This window comes from Aptenodytes patagonicus, chromosome 24 (genome assembly GCF_965638725.1).
Source record: "Aptenodytes patagonicus chromosome 24, bAptPat1.pri.cur, whole genome shotgun sequence".
NCBI lineage: Eukaryota > Metazoa > Chordata > Aves > Sphenisciformes > Spheniscidae > Aptenodytes > Aptenodytes patagonicus.
In genome coordinates this window covers 5483063-5500047 of record NC_134972.1, presented here as the reverse complement: position 1 = coordinate 5500047, position 16985 = coordinate 5483063, and the positions used below count along the sequence as shown (strand labels likewise).

General features: G+C 44.0%; 1 protein-coding gene across 1 annotated transcript; it reads left to right on the top strand.

The window, feature by feature from the left end:
- Positions 1 to 254: 254 nt before the first annotated feature.
- BMP10 (bone morphogenetic protein 10) lies at positions 255 to 5189 on the top strand. Its single transcript, XM_076358889.1, has 2 exons — positions 255 to 602; positions 4234 to 5189. The coding sequence occupies exons 1-2, from the start codon at positions 269 to 271 to the stop codon at positions 5175 to 5177; spliced, it is 1278 nt and encodes a 425-aa protein (XP_076215004.1). The 5' UTR covers positions 255 to 268; the 3' UTR covers positions 5178 to 5189.
- Positions 5190 to 16985: the final 11796 nt, after the last annotated feature.

Here is a 16985-nt window from a genome sequence, read left to right as displayed (position 1 = left end):
ACAAATCTGGTGAACAGCTTACACTACACAAGATAAGAGAGGCAAGGCGACCATAGAAGAGAGCAAGCCATATCCAATTACCGAGACCTGGTTTTGGGGAGGGGGAAGGGGGAGACAGACAGGACGGATCACAAGTTTCAAGACAAGAGCTTCCAAACTTGTCATCTCTCTGTGACACAAGCCGCGTACAACCCAGGGGATAAAACCGCCACTTAGCCCACACGAGAGCTAGAGCTTGTTGAGTGCGGTTGGAGGCTCGAGCAAAGTCATGGATTCTGTAGTCCTTCAGCTGTGGGCTGTCCTCTGTCTCTTGGTTCACCTTGCCGCTTGCAGCCCCATCCTGAGCTTGGAGCACTCTTCCTTGGAGGAAGACGTGCCTCTTTTTGATGAGATTCTCTCCGAGCAGGATGGTGTTGATTTCAACACGCTGCTTCAGAATATGAAAAATGAGTTTTTGAAGACATTGAACCTCTCTGACATTCCTCTGCATGAAACGGCCAAGGTGGATCCACCAGAGTACATGCTAGAGCTGTACAACAGGTTTGCCACTGATAGGACATCTATGCCATCTGCAAATATTATTAGGAGCTTCAAAAATGAAGGTAAGATATGTGCATCTCTAGGAGAAGTAAATAGAAATGAGTGTCTTTATAGTCGGCGTGAAATGTATTTACCAGGCACGGAGCAGGAACCGCACTAGGGGAAAAAAGGCCTTTCAGTGAGGATGACATTGGAAATAGGCAGCTAACACTGCATGTAGAAGGGTTACCCAGATCCCACCTCTTGCGAGATAGATCCCTTGTCCTTTGCATTTGAGACTGTAAGGTTTTGGGGGAAGATGTTTCTTTAATGTTTGGGCGGCACCAACTATAATTTAGGTGCATCATTTTTGTTATCCCCATAATGATGCACATCATTTGCAATTACCTGGTTGGTTTTTCAAATGGATACCTTACGTAATATTTGAAATTAAGGCACAAAATGTTTTTACACGCTGTTCAAAGGTGCAATATTTTCCTATTATGAGCTTAACCAAATATGGCTTTCTGTTAATATCCTCTCACTATTGATTCTCATGGGATTTGTAACATTTTCTTCCTTTGGCATCTGAGCATACTCCAGCAAATACATAGAAATATGTGAAGCAGAATTTTGGATAACCCTTAGGTTCTACTTCGGAGGACTAGAATATTTCCTATTTAAAAAGAAAAAAAAAAGCTGAAGAAGCCTCATTGTGACCGTAGGTAGTTTCCCTATAGGTTTCTGCTTCAGCATTTCCTCTCATTTCAACAAGGACAAGATAATGTTTCAGTGCTAACATTCAGTAGTTTGGCAATAGCCATTAGGTTTTATGTTAAAAACGTTTTTCAACTAATGATTTCCAAATACCGATTACCCCACTTGGCAAGTACAAGTATTTTGATTCATTTTAACTACTCAGGGGTACATGTAACTATTCAAACTGCCGTGGGGCTTCTCTCATCCTTTGTTAGTCTAATTAATGAAGTATAGAAGTTATTAGTGCTTTTTTCTAACATTTGCAATTTCAAAATGAGGAACTGTAAGGAGAGGCTATGTGCAATTTATTTCAGTTTTGCAACACAGTAAGATGCAAAGAGAGAATCCAAAAGCTCTGTTCTGCTCTGTCCTTCTGCCAGGACCGGGCACTCTTTACCAGCAACGTGTTTCTGGTTTGAAGAGGCACTACATTGTGGTTTAAATCTTCTTTACGTATTCTTTTCTCCAGTGTGGAGAAATTTATTGAAGGGTTGGTGGCAAACCAGTTACACCCACTGGTGAAGAGTTATTCATCTGAACAGCCATGCCTGTCACTGGTCATCAGCATAAATGAAGACACATGCAGGAATGCGTGTTCTTCTTTTCTCATTTTGCACTATTCAGAAAAAATAAATGGGATAAAAATTGCCAAGTACAGTATGCTAAAGAATAAAATACAGTGTGGTTTAGTGACGTAAATCTGAAATCGTTCCACTGGCAAAACTGAAATTCTTTCAGGTTTGCAGCATTGCAAATGGTACAGACTGACCTTTTGCCAGTCATACACGTAGCAGTTCGCAGTTCTGTGCCTTTCTGTAACCGTGACGTTTGATGCCTATTTCATCACTGCAGAAGTTCTGCACCCGATAGAGTAAACTTGGCTTAACTTTCTGTCATTTCAGTATTTCTCTCGCCTCTTCCAGTTTGAAACAGCAAGATGCGAAGTGAGACTGCTGATGTTAAGACAGCTTCATAAACGCATGCAGTTAGAGGGATTATGCAATTAATGTTTGTTATGTGTTTTAAGTCTGCATAACTAAGAACCATCCATTTCATCCTAAAGACCTCTTTTGATAGAGAAATTAATTACTTGCAATGATCAGGACAGTAGAGACAGATCATACCATGGAATTTTTTTATTCACCTGCCTACTGAAAACTGGCAGTAATGGTAGTTTCATTATTATCCATCAAATCCTTTATTAAATTTGTTATAAAAACATTATAGAAATATAACATGCTGCATGGCTGGAAGTAGCTCTGTTTTAACGCGTGGACCGTAATGTCTACATTGTAAATGGGACTGTAATCAGTTCTTAAAACTTGAATAAATGTCTTAAGGGAAATTTTTCTTTTCCTATGGACTCTAGATCTCCCTTCCTGACCCTCCTAGGGGTGTACTGGTAACAGTAGGAGATATTTCACCCTATGGACTTTCTAGCTAAAGAGCAGAGTCACATCCTGACCTAGAAATGAACACTTCTCATGCTAAGAAGCTCACCTGGTTTCTTACACATGGTGTGGCCTTCCCCTGCCTCCTGGTGAATTACTTGTGCCCCTCTTCTATATGGTCAGGTGGCATTTCTCCACCTGTCATTATGTGTAATCACTGCAGACTTGCTTTAGCATATCAAAGTCTAGGAAATCCCAAAGATTACTTCCAGTATGGAGATTATAGCTAAGCTTGAATAGCATTGTCTATCAGCTCACGGTCTGCTCCTACCCTGGCACTGTGCAGAACATATTCGCTCCCACTTTATCCATTGGCAGGTAGGGAGTTGCAAGCAGAATCACCCCTCATTCTTTTTATTTATGAACAGATGAAAGTGCAAAATGGAAAAAAGAAAAAGGCAGGTGCCTCAAAACTGAAACTAAGTAGGACAAGTCACGTGCTTAAGTTAACTGCTTGCTTAAGCGCACTGATGGAGCATGGCCAATACTTGCAGCTTTATCAGTGTCATTTTTCTACAAACATATCAAAATTGGAGAAGTCAGAGATGAAGTTAGTATCAGGTCGCAAGTAGTTTGCCTTTGCAGAAATGTTACCCATAGTCTCTATGTCCTAATATGTCTTCTGAGTTGCAAGTAGACAGCACAGTAATTCAGCAACAAATACACAATCATTAGCTAAGATTCCTACATTGTGTGAAGGAATGCATATTGCCTATGTATAAACAAACAATGCAGATAGGACAGACAGCCTGACTGACAAGCAGATATTATGTACTTCTTATTTGTTTTATTAACTAAAGCTGCCAAAAGTGCCTGGCTGAGTACAGCTGTTTGACTGCTCACTTGAAGCCCATTGAGTCTGGCAGGATTTCTGTTGACTGGCGGTTCTCACTGAAAGTTCACCGCCTGCTCTTCCTCTAACCAGGAGTCTTTATATCTTCCGAAGCAACTTTTTTTCCCTTAGTGCTTGGCCCTTTCAGTTTCTGAGGGATGTTTCAGCAGAAGGGAATACTTGCTAGCACAGAAACGCTAAGCAGACACAGCCTGCTGTTCTTGCATATGCAGCTTATATGTTGCCCGTCGCATGTTCACTCTAGTGCCATATCCTTCTTCCCTTCCTCTCCTACACCAATGAATGTTTTTCCTTGTTCATTAAATAGTTGCTGTGCAGCAACCTAGAAGTGATTTGTATTTCAGTATTAGGCAACACATTTTTAATATCTAATCCTTCCAGGTGACGACGTCCCTGGAAGGTACGGGGATAGAAGGAGAATCTATAAATCCAGGTTTATGGTCTTTAGCATGTCTGGGATCTTGCTGTCCTTAGACATCTAAAATAAAGTCAGCCTTTTTTCCAAGTACGGTTTTGGGAAATGATGAAAAAACATTCTCCTGGAACTCTTCGACTGAAACCAAGCAATGCAAAACATGTCAGATGAACTTCGGTGCATGTGTTGTTGGATGTATTGACTCTTCTAAAATATTTGATCTTTGTTGTTTCCAGACTTGGCTTCCCACCCTATTGGTGTTACAGGAATTCGGAAATACCCTCTTCTGTTCAATGTTTCCATCCCTCACCATGAAGAAATCACCATGGCAGAGCTGAGGCTCTACACGTTGGTGGAGCGGGACCAAATGCTCTACGATGGGCTTGACCGGAAGGTCACCATTTTTGAAGTGCTGGAAAATGACCATATGGGGGTAGGAGAAGAGAGAAAGACAGTGGCACTGGCATCCAGGCAGATCTATGGCACGAGCAGTGAGTGGGAGAGCTTCGAGGTTACCGAAGCCATCAGGCGTTGGAGAAGGGCAGGGCTGACCACGCACCGGCTGGAAGTTCATATTGAGAGCAGGGAAGGGGAGGAGCAGAACGGAGAGGGGAAACTCGATATTGACATCAACTCTGAGGCTAAGCATGTGCCCCTGTTGATTGTGTTCTCTGATGACCAAAGCAATGACAAAAAAGAGGAGAAGCAAGAGCTGAACGAAATGATAGACCATGAGCAGCTCCTGGACTTGGAGAAACTGGAGGTTGGCAATTTCCATGGCCAGCCTGGTGAGGAGGCACTGCTCCAGATGCGCTCCAACATCATTTACGACTCTACTGCCCGAATCCGGAGGAACGCAAAAGGCAACTACTGTAAAAAGACTCCACTCTACATAGATTTCAAGGAGATTGGCTGGGATTCCTGGATCATCGCCCCTGCAGGATATGAAGCTTACGAGTGCCACGGAGTGTGCGCCTACCCCTTAACAGAGCACGTCACGCCAACGAAACATGCCATTGTCCAGACTTTGGTTCACCTGAAGAATCCCCAGAAAGCCTCCAAGGCCTGCTGCGTGCCCACCAAACTCGATCCCATCTCTATTCTCTACTTAGATGCAGGGGTGGTCACCTACAAGTTCAAATACGAAGGCATGGTGGTATCAGAGTGTGGCTGCAGATAGTAGCAGGGAACGCATGCACAGGGGAGTGCACAGGGGAAGTATTTAATGATTCAGTCTGTAAATTTGTACATTTCGGATTTCCTATTTAATAAGGTTATTTAATGAGGCATGTACAGATAATTGTATGTTTCCTGTCATGGGGAATGGGCAAGTCGTACGACCGTAGGGAATGTATATTTTGTTCCATTGCTTGCTTCTTGCTGTTCTTCGCTGTCCAAATTATGACCGAGTCTCTCTTCCTGTCAGGGCATAGAGCAGATCACTGGATTGTTTGGGAGGGCTCTTTGTGCCAAAGGGGCACATTCAAAGTCACAGAAATAAAGACATATTTTTGTACTTTATAAATGTTGATTAACATCTATAGGGATTTCCAGAGCTATTAAAGATAGGTGAACTATGGGCAATACACACCTAGATTGTTTAGTTTTGTGTAAAATCTTTATAAAGATCTTTACATGCTCAGATTTTTTTTTTTTAAATTTATCTCTGTACATCTTAAGTCCCGATAATTCTCAAGCTCCTAAATCACTAAGGCACAACAAGGTGTTAAACTTTTTGCCTTTTTTCTTAATCCTTTCTTTAATCTTTCCCTGTCTCAGTTAAAGGTAACTGGCAGGGATGATTTGGCATCTGGAGCGGAAGGGAACCATTCCCTTTCCTGTCTTTCTTAGTAAAGCAATGGGCCCAGGAGCAATGCCAGGCTAGTGCAGTGCTCTGACGTGCAATGGCAAGAAATTCCCCCTGTGCATGTTTATTACAAAAGCACCCTGTGCAAAGCAGCGCTGGCTTTGTTGCGTTAGCCATGTGTTGTCTCTCAAAGGCCAGAGCCTTAGGTGGCAGAAATAAGTGCAGTAAATTTCCTGAATCCTTGAAATTGTACCAGTTTATACCAGCTAAAAAACTAGTCCCCCTACCCAGTCCAGTAAATTACATACAATACAGTTACGTAATCCAATTCAAATGGCCAAGTAGTATTGCATTTAGTCTGCATAGAGCTAGACAGAAAAGGAAACCCCTTTGTGCCAGCTAGATAGAGAGGATCTTTCCTTTATGTATGTGCTGAAGTTGTCAATCCATAAAGATATTGGCCCCCCCCCCCACTTAAACTATATACGATGGAGTCACATGCCATGTTTCTGCCACTCTTCTGCAACAAATCGTGGTGATAAGAAGGTGTCGGAGCTGAGAAACAATAGACCCGTCACTTTATTTATACTAAGCTGCAAATTTGTCAGATTCTTGGGAAAGTGTAAGTGACGTTGACTCTTTTAGCCTGTACCAGAGCCTACTGTACTGTCCCTGCATCTGTTTTACACTTTTAAGGGAAAGTTATCGTCCCTGGAAGTGATAAAGGTCTTTGAAAGAATCACTCTAACACTTCATGGGAATGAACACAAAAGACTTTATCATGCACCAACTAAAACCAGTTTCACCTATTTTCACACATACTCGTCTGTGCTTCCCATAATTTATTGACCTATTTATTGACTGCCTGCCTGCCTTTGTAATATAATGTAGAATACAGAATGTTTTATTTTTGTGCTTGTGTGTAATCCCACTTGGATAAAACCTTGTACCGATCCTATTTTACGTGGAACCTCTCTGTTGAGTTGTGCTGCACGGAGATTGGGGTTGCTGATGTTTTTTCTCCCCTAGATATTTGTAAATACCGTATACAACGGTTATCTCCCTTGCTTACAGAACTGTTCACTCACTGCAGTGATTTAAATAGCATTCTGGAGCACGCATGGCCTTGTCCAATGTATAACTACTCTTGCAGGGGTATCATTGCTTTAAGTGGTCAGCCATGTAGTTTATTGTAGAGTTACGCCGTCTCCACTCGTGCTGTGTGTTTCTAGATAGTGGATAAACCTTGGATAAAACCTTGTACCGATCCTATTTTACGTGGAACCTCTCTGTTGAGTTGTGCTGCACGGAGATTGGGGTTGCTGATGTTTTTTCTCCCCTAGATATTTGTAAATACCGTATACAACGGTTATCTCCCTTGCTTACAGAACTGTTCACTCACTGCAGTGATTTAAATAGCATTCTGGAGCACGCATGGCCTTGTCCAATGTATAACTACTCTTGCAGGGGTATCATTGCTTTAAGTGGTCAGCCATGTAGTTTATTGTAGAGTTACGCCGTCTCCACTCGTGCTGTGTGTTTCTAGATAGTGGGCTGTGCAATGCATGGGGCTATATTGCTTTACGCCTGCTACAGATCTCACCCTGCGAGTGACTGACACTGCTCACAGACCTTTCCCCTGAGCTACACTGCAATCTTAGTCTGTGGTTAATAGCACGTTAAAAGAATTTGTAAGAGGTGTGATATTTTGCTCTGCTGACATGAACTGCAGCAGCCAACGGTTGAAGTGTGACCGTACAGATCCTTTCAAAACTATCCACAATTCTTATGAAGCCATTTGCCAAGACAAACCATTCACCTTGTTAGGAGTGATAATCCAGCGTTGGGGAGATAATCCGACATTTGCTTTTATCATCTCTTTTCTGCGACTGTTCCCGTGGCAGTGATCTGACCAGCGTGCTTTTTGCACCACTGTCCTTTACTAAACAGTACCAACATTTCTGAACAGCATGTAGGAGGGCCTGTGCCTTAAAAATAATAAATAACCCACCCTAATTGCCCATAATCACTGTAAATTTTCAAGTGACCACATAGCAAAGCAGAGTGGCTGCCTTCGCACTCTCTTATTGCCAGAGATTTGTTGTAGAGTAAGTAGTATACAGTGTGTTACAGTATGATACAAATGTGGGTAGGCGTGTAATTTTATCAGTTTGTAAACCCACATGTGTGAATTTTTACAAAATCAGTAAAAATATCAATGATAGCTTTTTAGAATTAGGGGCCAGCCAGTCTTTTGATATTAATAACTTTTCTTTATAAGGAAACAAGGACTGTACTGCTGATTGAAGAGGATTTCAGCCAGAGTTTGTGGTGAAAAACCATAAAGCATGAGACGTATCCTATTGTGCTATTTTGGGAGAAAACTGAGCATCTCTTGAGTCCTTCAGCTGCACCTATGCTGTTCATAACCTGAGATTAGAACTATTGAGAATGGTATTTCATTTATTAATGTATGTCTGTTAGGATTGCATGCCTGCTTTATGAGCAAAACTTTGCATTACTTTTATCTTACCTTTGAATATAATTATGCAAAGACATTTGCTGGCTGTTCATGCAGTTAGATGGCAGAGATCAGGCAAAATAGCCCCCAAAAATATGGGGGCAGTTATTTTATAGAGAGCTTTCCCTAAGTAGCAAATTAAGGTTGTTTCTGCAAACTCAGAAGTGCTTGGCTTTAAATACACCTGTCCATATAGATACGACACCCACAAATAATATGGTGAGTGCATGATGAGCCAGTGCTACCAAGATGTAAGTGCTGGTAATGTCAGCAAGAAGTCCCTGAAAAAATATTCCACTGCATGTTTTTATTTTCTTTGTTTCTTTACTCCCTCCCTCCCTCCCTCCCTCCCTCCCTCCCTTCCTTCCTTCCTTCCTTCCTTCCTTCCATCCATCCATCCATCCATCCACATTACTGCTGTGACTTCTTCTGTTTCTAAAAGAATTTATTTTTCACATTAAATAGTAGTGTGCATTGACTTTGCTTCCATTTCTGATCTATTTTATATCAACATGCTAGCAGATGCTTGACTTAAATCTTAAAAGCGCAAACCAATTTTAGAAAGGTTTGGAAAAATATGTCTTCAGTATGTATCTATCTTTCTATCCTCCCATCCATCCATCTCTGAATTATTGCATGCAACTAAAGGAGGCAGCAACCCTTTCTCACCAAAATCATCAATATCATTTGGATTTTTGCTTTCATCTGTTCCTAACTGAATACGTATAAGAAAGCGTAAGCAGATGTGAAGCCCCTTTTTCGCTGGACGCTGTGTAAAATGCCAGGCAGTGCTTGCAGTCTAAATAGACAGGACAGGCAAAGGGGTGGGAGCAGAAACAAATGATACCAAGAGAGGAAGAGCCTGGATAACATATCAGCGAGGGAGTTGAGGGAAGAGCTTTGGTCTTGTATTGCTGCTCTTAAATCAACACACACAATGCCTCCAGAAGAGCATGAACTTCAAGATATCTTACTCATTTCTTGGCCTTTGAAGAAATCATGACAGCTGTGTCTCCTGTGCAAACACTCGGCACCAATGCCAGATTTCACGAAGCACTTGGAAGTTTGAGGCTCCTTTAAATGATCCGTATCTCTTAGTTCTCTGTGGACTAAAATTCCTCAAATAGATTTCCCCCCAAAGCTTTCTTGCATTCTCCCTTTCTTCGGTGTGATCCCTGGAGTCCAGGCTCACCCTGCGGTGCCCTGCGTAGCTGATTGAAGGTACAGATTCCCGGCTTTTTAAGCGCTAAAGCTTGACAGCTCAGCATGGCTTTTTCTGCCACCGCTGCCCCGGCCCTGCCAGCCCCCTTGCTCTGCACAGGTTGGCTGTTTGGGGTGGTCTGGGGAGCCTGGGCAGAAGGGGCAGAGCCCCACGCTGTTCTGGCGGGAAAGCAGGGCACCCCCTCTCCCTAGCAGTGCCTGTTTGCTGGATGACAGCAGCCTGGTGCTGGCTCGTGCTGCTCCCATTTAAGAGGTGCCCAAATGTCAGTCTCCAGGAAAAAAAAATATTCCTGAATATTGTGGAGACATACCTCTTTCCAAAGCCAGTGGGCCCTGTCAGGTGAGCAGCAGCTCTGGAGCTAAAGGCATGAGGATCGCCCTCCCCAAAACTGAGGTCACTTAGGAAAAAACATCTCCCGAAGCAGCAGCCAAAACCTATGCCCATCTTCTTCTCCCAAGCTCCAACTACTGCACTGCCCTTCTTACACTGTTCAGAGAGCGAAGCAGGCCAGAATCTCCAGCAGCCTAGAAATATCAAAGGATCCTGCTGTTTTTAACAGCCACGAGCAGTTTGGTGCTTGGCTTACCTACAGCACAATGGGAGAGGTTCAGTTAAGTATTTTCTGTGAAACACACTGAGGCAAACCCCAGCAAAATCTATAATTTTTTTAGCCGGAAAAAAAAAAGAGAGGAAGATTTCCTGGCACTTGAACATCTTCAAGAATTTGAAAAACTACAGCCCAGTGTTAATTTAAACTTCCTTATAACCCAGTTAAACATTTGGAGTGCAAACACTGTTAATAGGATGGGAACCGGGGTGGTGGTGGTTTGCTTACTATATTGGGAAACAAAGCCAGAACAAAACTAGCTTGAGATAGAGTTTTTGTTTATACTGCTGACCCATCTGTCTTCATTAATGCACTATTTACAGGAAAAGTTAAAAAATTAGCTTCTGCTCCTTCTTCAATTGCAACAGCAACAAATAAAGGCTGAATGGTTCATTTGCCCTCAACTAAAAATGGAAATTCTTATCAGCACCCCTTGGAAGAAGAGGTTTATTATATGGAGTGTATTATTGTTGAATATTAGTGCTGGGACTAGGCATTTTGGCCAGAGCTGTGTATTTCTAGCACAGGCAACATCAGGAGTGAAGAGGGGTCAGGGAGGTGCCTGTGTTGCAGAAAGCAGAAACCAGCCGCAAAACGTGACCCATGTCTTACCCTAAACTCCTGCTTTGAAGTCTAAGGGAGAAATAATGTGTTTTTTCTCCTGTATTGACCCACACAGGGTAATGGTGCTATTTCCCTGGCTGTGAAAAGGGACACATTTGAGGCTAAGCCTTGACATGGCATAGAAATCACCCAAGCTGTCTCTGGCACTGACACTGGATAAGGAGAGCCAGTGCGGGGTGATACCCCTTTCTCTTACCTGCAAGCAAAGGGACAACACATACACACTTGAGTTTCTAGACTTTAGATGCCTAAATGAGAACGGATGAAAGCCACCCCAAATGTGTCTATCCTGAATGTCCTCCAGACAAAATGAGGCGGGTTTGTGACAACCTGTTATTAAGCCAGTTTAGCTGGCAATGAAAAGCAGCCAGGCCTGGTCACACATTTAGTTGGCACAGCTGTAACCCAAAGAGGACCTGAGTTTATGGCCTAGCATCCCTGGACATTTCCTAATGAAAACAGACTGTCAAACCTACTGCTGTGCAAATGAGCTGCTTTAAAAATCATCTTCTCGGTAAGAAGAAAAAGCTAAGTTTTGCATTACAAGCTCACTGAAATAGAGACATCCATTAAAAAACCATAACCAAACTCTCTTTCTATAAACCATAAAGCCAGTAATTTCAAAAGGGCGGGCAGGTTTATCAGAGTTATCATCTCATTTGCACATCCCACTACAGGGGCAGGCTTTCGAATGACCTCAGAACCCTGGGCGCATTTTGGGAACAAATCTGGCTGCTAGGCATCTTGTCTCACTCTCCTTCACACCTTCGTCCCTGCCTTGCTCTCCTTCATCCCTCTAGCACTCTCCATCCGCTTTCGCTCAGGCAAGATAGGCTTTTTGTCAGGCCACGTCTCTGCGAGCCGTTCCCTGGGGAGCGGGACTCGAGGCACGTAGCGTGCCTGCCCCTCTCACAGAGGAGCAGCTTGCTGGGGAAATGCAAGGCTGTTGAAAGCAGTAGAAGGAGCAGCCGTTAGAATTACTGCTTCTTTTCCCAGATAAAAGTGGAGGGAAAAGTCCACCTTTTGATACCCTTGTCAAGAAGATGAATAGTGGACGGGGGTCCAGCTCTCCCTGCTGAGGTCTTGGTAACATCTCCTGCAGCAACTGAGCGCGTTTGCTTTCAGATGCATGCTAATAAATGCCAATTTACTCTACTGCCTCTCAAGTCACTCCAGATGTCAGTAAGAGCAGAATTTGAGCTAGCAACTAGCTGTGAAAGTTTCTGCTTCCAACCCCATCTCACCACCCAGCATTGCTGGCAAAACTCGTTAGGACATGGCCACATTATTCCAGCAAACTGAGTTACTTTTTAGAGTGGATTACACCAGAAAATATAGAAGAGTGTTGCTAACATATATACTGCAATATATCCAGCTCAGGGCAAATGAGCTTACGTTGGAAGTAGGAAGTTTGCTTACTTGTTTTACGCTGTTGGATACGTGCCCAGTGTGATTCTGTTCACAACACAAATTGATCAACCTCCTGCTCGGCATTTCAAGGGCTTAGCGGGACCTTTGATTGCATTTTTTATGTAAACAAAGGAAATATGAGGGATAAAAGCAATCAACACGGCTGCAATAAAGGAAATGATATGAGAGGAATGGATTTCTGTGACATAGAGCAATGCTTCCCGAAAAGAGGGTGGGGGTTTTTTCCTAGCTCCAAATATTACATTTGTCTGTGATGGCCCAAGATATGGCCAACAAAGACAATATGCTGTATTTTATTTTAAATGGGCAGCTGCAGTACCATTAATTCAATATTAGCACAACTATATTTCGCAGAAGCTGCTGCCTGTCCTATCTGCAGCGACTTTGGGATGAGGGGATGCTCATTGCAGCACTGGAGCTCCCCAAACAATGTCCTTCAGCTCCGTGCAGTTGAGGCTATCCAGGATGTGAGCTTCAGATGGTGTTGAAAAGATATGTGTCGAGTTAAGTGAGAAGGTTTAAATACAGGGTGGTCTCTGAAATCAAGTACAGTAGCTAACTAGCAACAGTGGCTAAACAACAGTCCAACCTTCCATAGCTCTCAGGTTTATGTTGGCTTTGCTGTAGCAACTCCTTATCTTTCCAGAGATTAGAGCATTTTAGATCAGTTGTTGTGAGATTTGGTGGAATCCATTTCCTGAGCTGTCACCGCTGGCTAATCAGGCAAAGTCGAAATGCAAAGCTTTGGGAGAGTGGGAAAGCAAAACCCGTTATCCTACAGTACTGCCCATGCTCTAGTTGCTTTTATCATTACCAGATTTTAGATGCCCAGCTCAAGATACTGATACAGAGAAGCCCACAGCCTGAAACATAAGCCAGCTGAACTGTAAGCCGAACTAATATCTTATTGTAGGAAAAATGAGCCCTTTTACCATTTCGACAAGTACTGGTAGCTGGCATAACTGTTCACAAGTTATTGCTTACTGTGCTTGCTCTTCACCAGATCTGCACTATGAAATCCCAACCTGAATTCCCCCATGGGTTAAAATGAGAGTGGGGATCCCCGGGAAACTGAGACCCGCACAGTTAGGAGACTAACGGGCTGATCCAAGTGTTGAAACAGTTTGCGTGATTTGATTTTGGCTTACATTAGTTGGTTGCTGCTGAGATAGACACAAAATAACGTGACATCATGCAAATACAACCTGCTATCCAAAATTTCACCTATAGCTTTGTACCAATTTTGAAGTCATTCTTGCAGGAAAAGCAGGGATAAACTCAACCACAGCTGCTTTCCTTGCTGAACTCACTCCTTTTCCCTTGGGATTTCTCTAGCTCACATTGTTTCTCATTTTTTTGCACTCCTCTGCCAATCGACAACTTACACCAGCTGCAAATTTGGCCCAATAATATTGATTGCATGTCTTGTGCTTCCTCTGTCCACCCTAATTAGTGCATTAGAGATAAGCAACGTTCCCTGAGCAGCGAGCTAATGGCAGGGGGAGCAGGCCATGCTTCGTGGGGCATGCGTCCTTCCTGACGGGGGCTGCCACACGCGTTCCTCCGTGACACTGTTCAGGGCACTGCATGCAATACTAATGAGCTCCAGGACAGGCAAACAATTTAGACAAGGGCCTCAGTGAGCTCCCCAGAGTTGCATTAACCCCTGCACTTACTGCAAGAGAAAGGAGTAACTTAAGATAGAGCTGTTGGCTAAGCCAGACCCTGCTGCACGCTGCAGCCGGCACGCACACGGGAACACAGCAGCTTTCAGGGGACTGGGTAGCCACTGGGAAACAACGGTATCTCTGTGACCAAATGAATTGCACCTCTATATCCACTGTTCTTCTCTCAATAACCATCCCGCTTTTGCATCATTCTCTCATTCTTGCATCATTCTTCTCAGAGAAGAAACCAGTGTCTTCACCACTGACACCAATGTTGTCAACACTTCTGGCCTAAAACCTCTAGCCTAAAGTTAATAAAAGGAAGGGTTATCTGGCAAGCTCGGCGATCTACTTATTATTGCAAATATTTATAGTGTAGATTGGGATTCAGGACTCCCAAGTCTTTGTCTGGCTCTGCTTCATATGTGCTCTGCAAACATTTTCAAAGGCATCATTACTTTTGTGTTGAGTTTTGGAGAGCAAAAATCTGTGACCTCGATGGCTTGACTTTCATCGGGACAGAAGACCTAATTAGTTTGGCTTGAATGGTGAATGCTGAGCACTCTGCTGTAAACTCCTTTGCCTTGACTGGCCAAGGCACTGCAAGGCTTGCACTTGTGCAGGCTCACCTTCATGGGCAATGGGCTCCTTGCTTGCTGGTATTGAAGCTAAAAGAGGATGGGGAGCTAAGACATGGGGCAGGTCAAGCAAAAAGCAGTCTAACCATCCGAGCCCTACACCAGTGTCCTAAAAAGCCACTATAGATGCAAACCACATTAAAGCTCCATCTCCACGTTGTGATGGGATGCCAGGGTGCTTCACCCCAGCTAGTGTTCCTGCATGTGATTTCTGAGCAGCCTTACAAAATGGAAGAAAGACTCTCCTACAATTTTATTTTTAAAAGCCATCCTGCTTGCCATTATCAGTGAGGCTTTATATTTGAGTGAGCAGAAGCGGGTCAGAGTGGATGACAGCAATTTAATCTGCTGTTGCTTTTCCATAACTTCTTGTGCTATCCTTGACCCTAAGCCAATGCCCTTCCACTGCCAGCTAGGGGAAAGATCCAGTCTCGTGGAGCTAATGAGTTTCTAAACCTGTATCCCAGGTCTTCCGCAAACTGTAAATGTGATTTATCCCCATTTCAGACTTCTTTATACAGCCTCCTTTACACTGGGTAGGAGGAAGGTAGCAAGGGAGCAGGATGTTCCCGCTCCCCCAGTGGAAACATCCCTTCCCAGGATGTGAAAACACTCCGGTTTCCAGTGGACATTTGACCTTTCGCTCCTCGGCGCTGCCTGTAGCTGTTGTGTTGGGAACAACTGTCCTTGGGGTGCTTGGCTGACCTTTTGGATTGGCATTTCCATAGAGTTCAGCACTTAAAATGACCACTGGATTTTTGGCAGCATTAGAAAGGTGGATGCATGCAAAGGAAACACTTGGCAGCATTAGAAAATCCATCCTCTGAGCCCCAGGAAGGGACACACAGGGTAAAGGTGTCACTGAAAAGACTCAAAACCTGCACTGGCCCTAGAGATCAAGTGTAGACCTCATCCAGAGCACACAGAGCGCAAGGGGAGCCTCTCCGGCTGGATGGCAGCCTGTGCTGGCCCTTATCGGGGAGCCGAGGAAAGAAACAAGGCAACGCTGCTGGGGAAAGGAAAAATTTACCTCTCACGTGCTCAGAAAGCAGATGCCAAGCTGATACTCACCCTCATTTCTTTAATAAGAGGTCAAAGCCTGGCCCCTGCCTCGCTGGCTGGTTTTAAAATGCACTCATTTGGAAATAGCTCCCTGGATGCATCAAACAGCATTTTGGCCGGCTGATGAGATTAAAGGAACATTCCCCTGTTCCCAGTTCCTGTTATCGGTACATTGTGTTAAGAGGGCCGAAATACCACATCGTGTTTTTACGCGTGATAAAGCAAATTTTCACAAGCCACACCAGTGGCCGCTGACGGCGCTGGGAGCGTCGTTTCCCTCTGCCACACAGGGCTCACCAGGGTTGGCTGGGCACGGGAGTACAGGGGGTACAGGGCTATGCGTGAAAAGTGAATGGCTTTTTGTGAAGCTTCCTTACATGATGGACTCAAGGGGTAAACAGGATGTTTCCTTCTCGCTGAGCTCTCTGCTTGTTGGATTTTTCAGCTTGGGAAATTCTCTGATGTTTGCTAAAGGTTGAGCACACCCTGGAGTCTTGCAGTGGCAGCACCGCTAAGGTCTCTCTGCTCAGCCCCACAGCCTTACACTTAGGAAAATTGCACCCAAATTCATATCACTCTCCTGGTTGCTGTATTTGGCTGAAGTTAAAAGCCGTATTTCTTAAGAAACCAAGTTCCCAATTAATTGCTGAGCACTTCTGTTTATGGGAATTACCTACTGACAAAACTCTTGTAAAGGAAAACAGCTGGAAGGGTAAACTATTCTTGGTGGAGACCACGCGTGCGGTGAGCTGTTGGCAATGTGAATTATCCAAGGAAGAAGCTGTCCCAGCTGGAGCCTCTGTGCAGTATTCACCATGCAAGCGCTCAGGGCATTTAACTGCTTGAATAACTCAGAATTCCTAAACTTGCAGATTTTTTGCGCTAGAATAGATGAGCATTTTCTCCAAAGGAGTACTTATTCAGACAACTCCGGTCCCTGCTACCCTGGCTGCTTCCTCCTGCCCCCACGTTGGCCCTCACTTTATCAGGATGCTCCCTTTTTGCCAGGTTATTTTTCCTCCAGGCCAGTTTGACGGTCTGGCTTCGTAGCATCCCTGTGCTGCAGCAAGGTGGCAGGAAAACACAGAGAAAGCGGGACAGTGGGACTGCTTCTAGGGAGGGTTTGGCTGAAAGTCTCGGGACTTTTTTTCCTCCCCACCTTGGTGAACAATTATTCATACAAGAAGTCTCAATTTGGCAGTCTTTTCTTCTTAAAAGCAGCCTGTTTTGGAGGTATCTTTCAGCTCCCATGTAAAGGGAGGACGGACTGCATTACTCTGTCATTCCTGGGGGGAACAACATGTTCTCACTGCTTTTCTTTCGTTTCTGTAAGCCATCCTAAATAATGGCTGGACGCTTTTCCCGCACGTCCACCTCGCCTCCCACAACAACTTGCTATTTTATGCAGT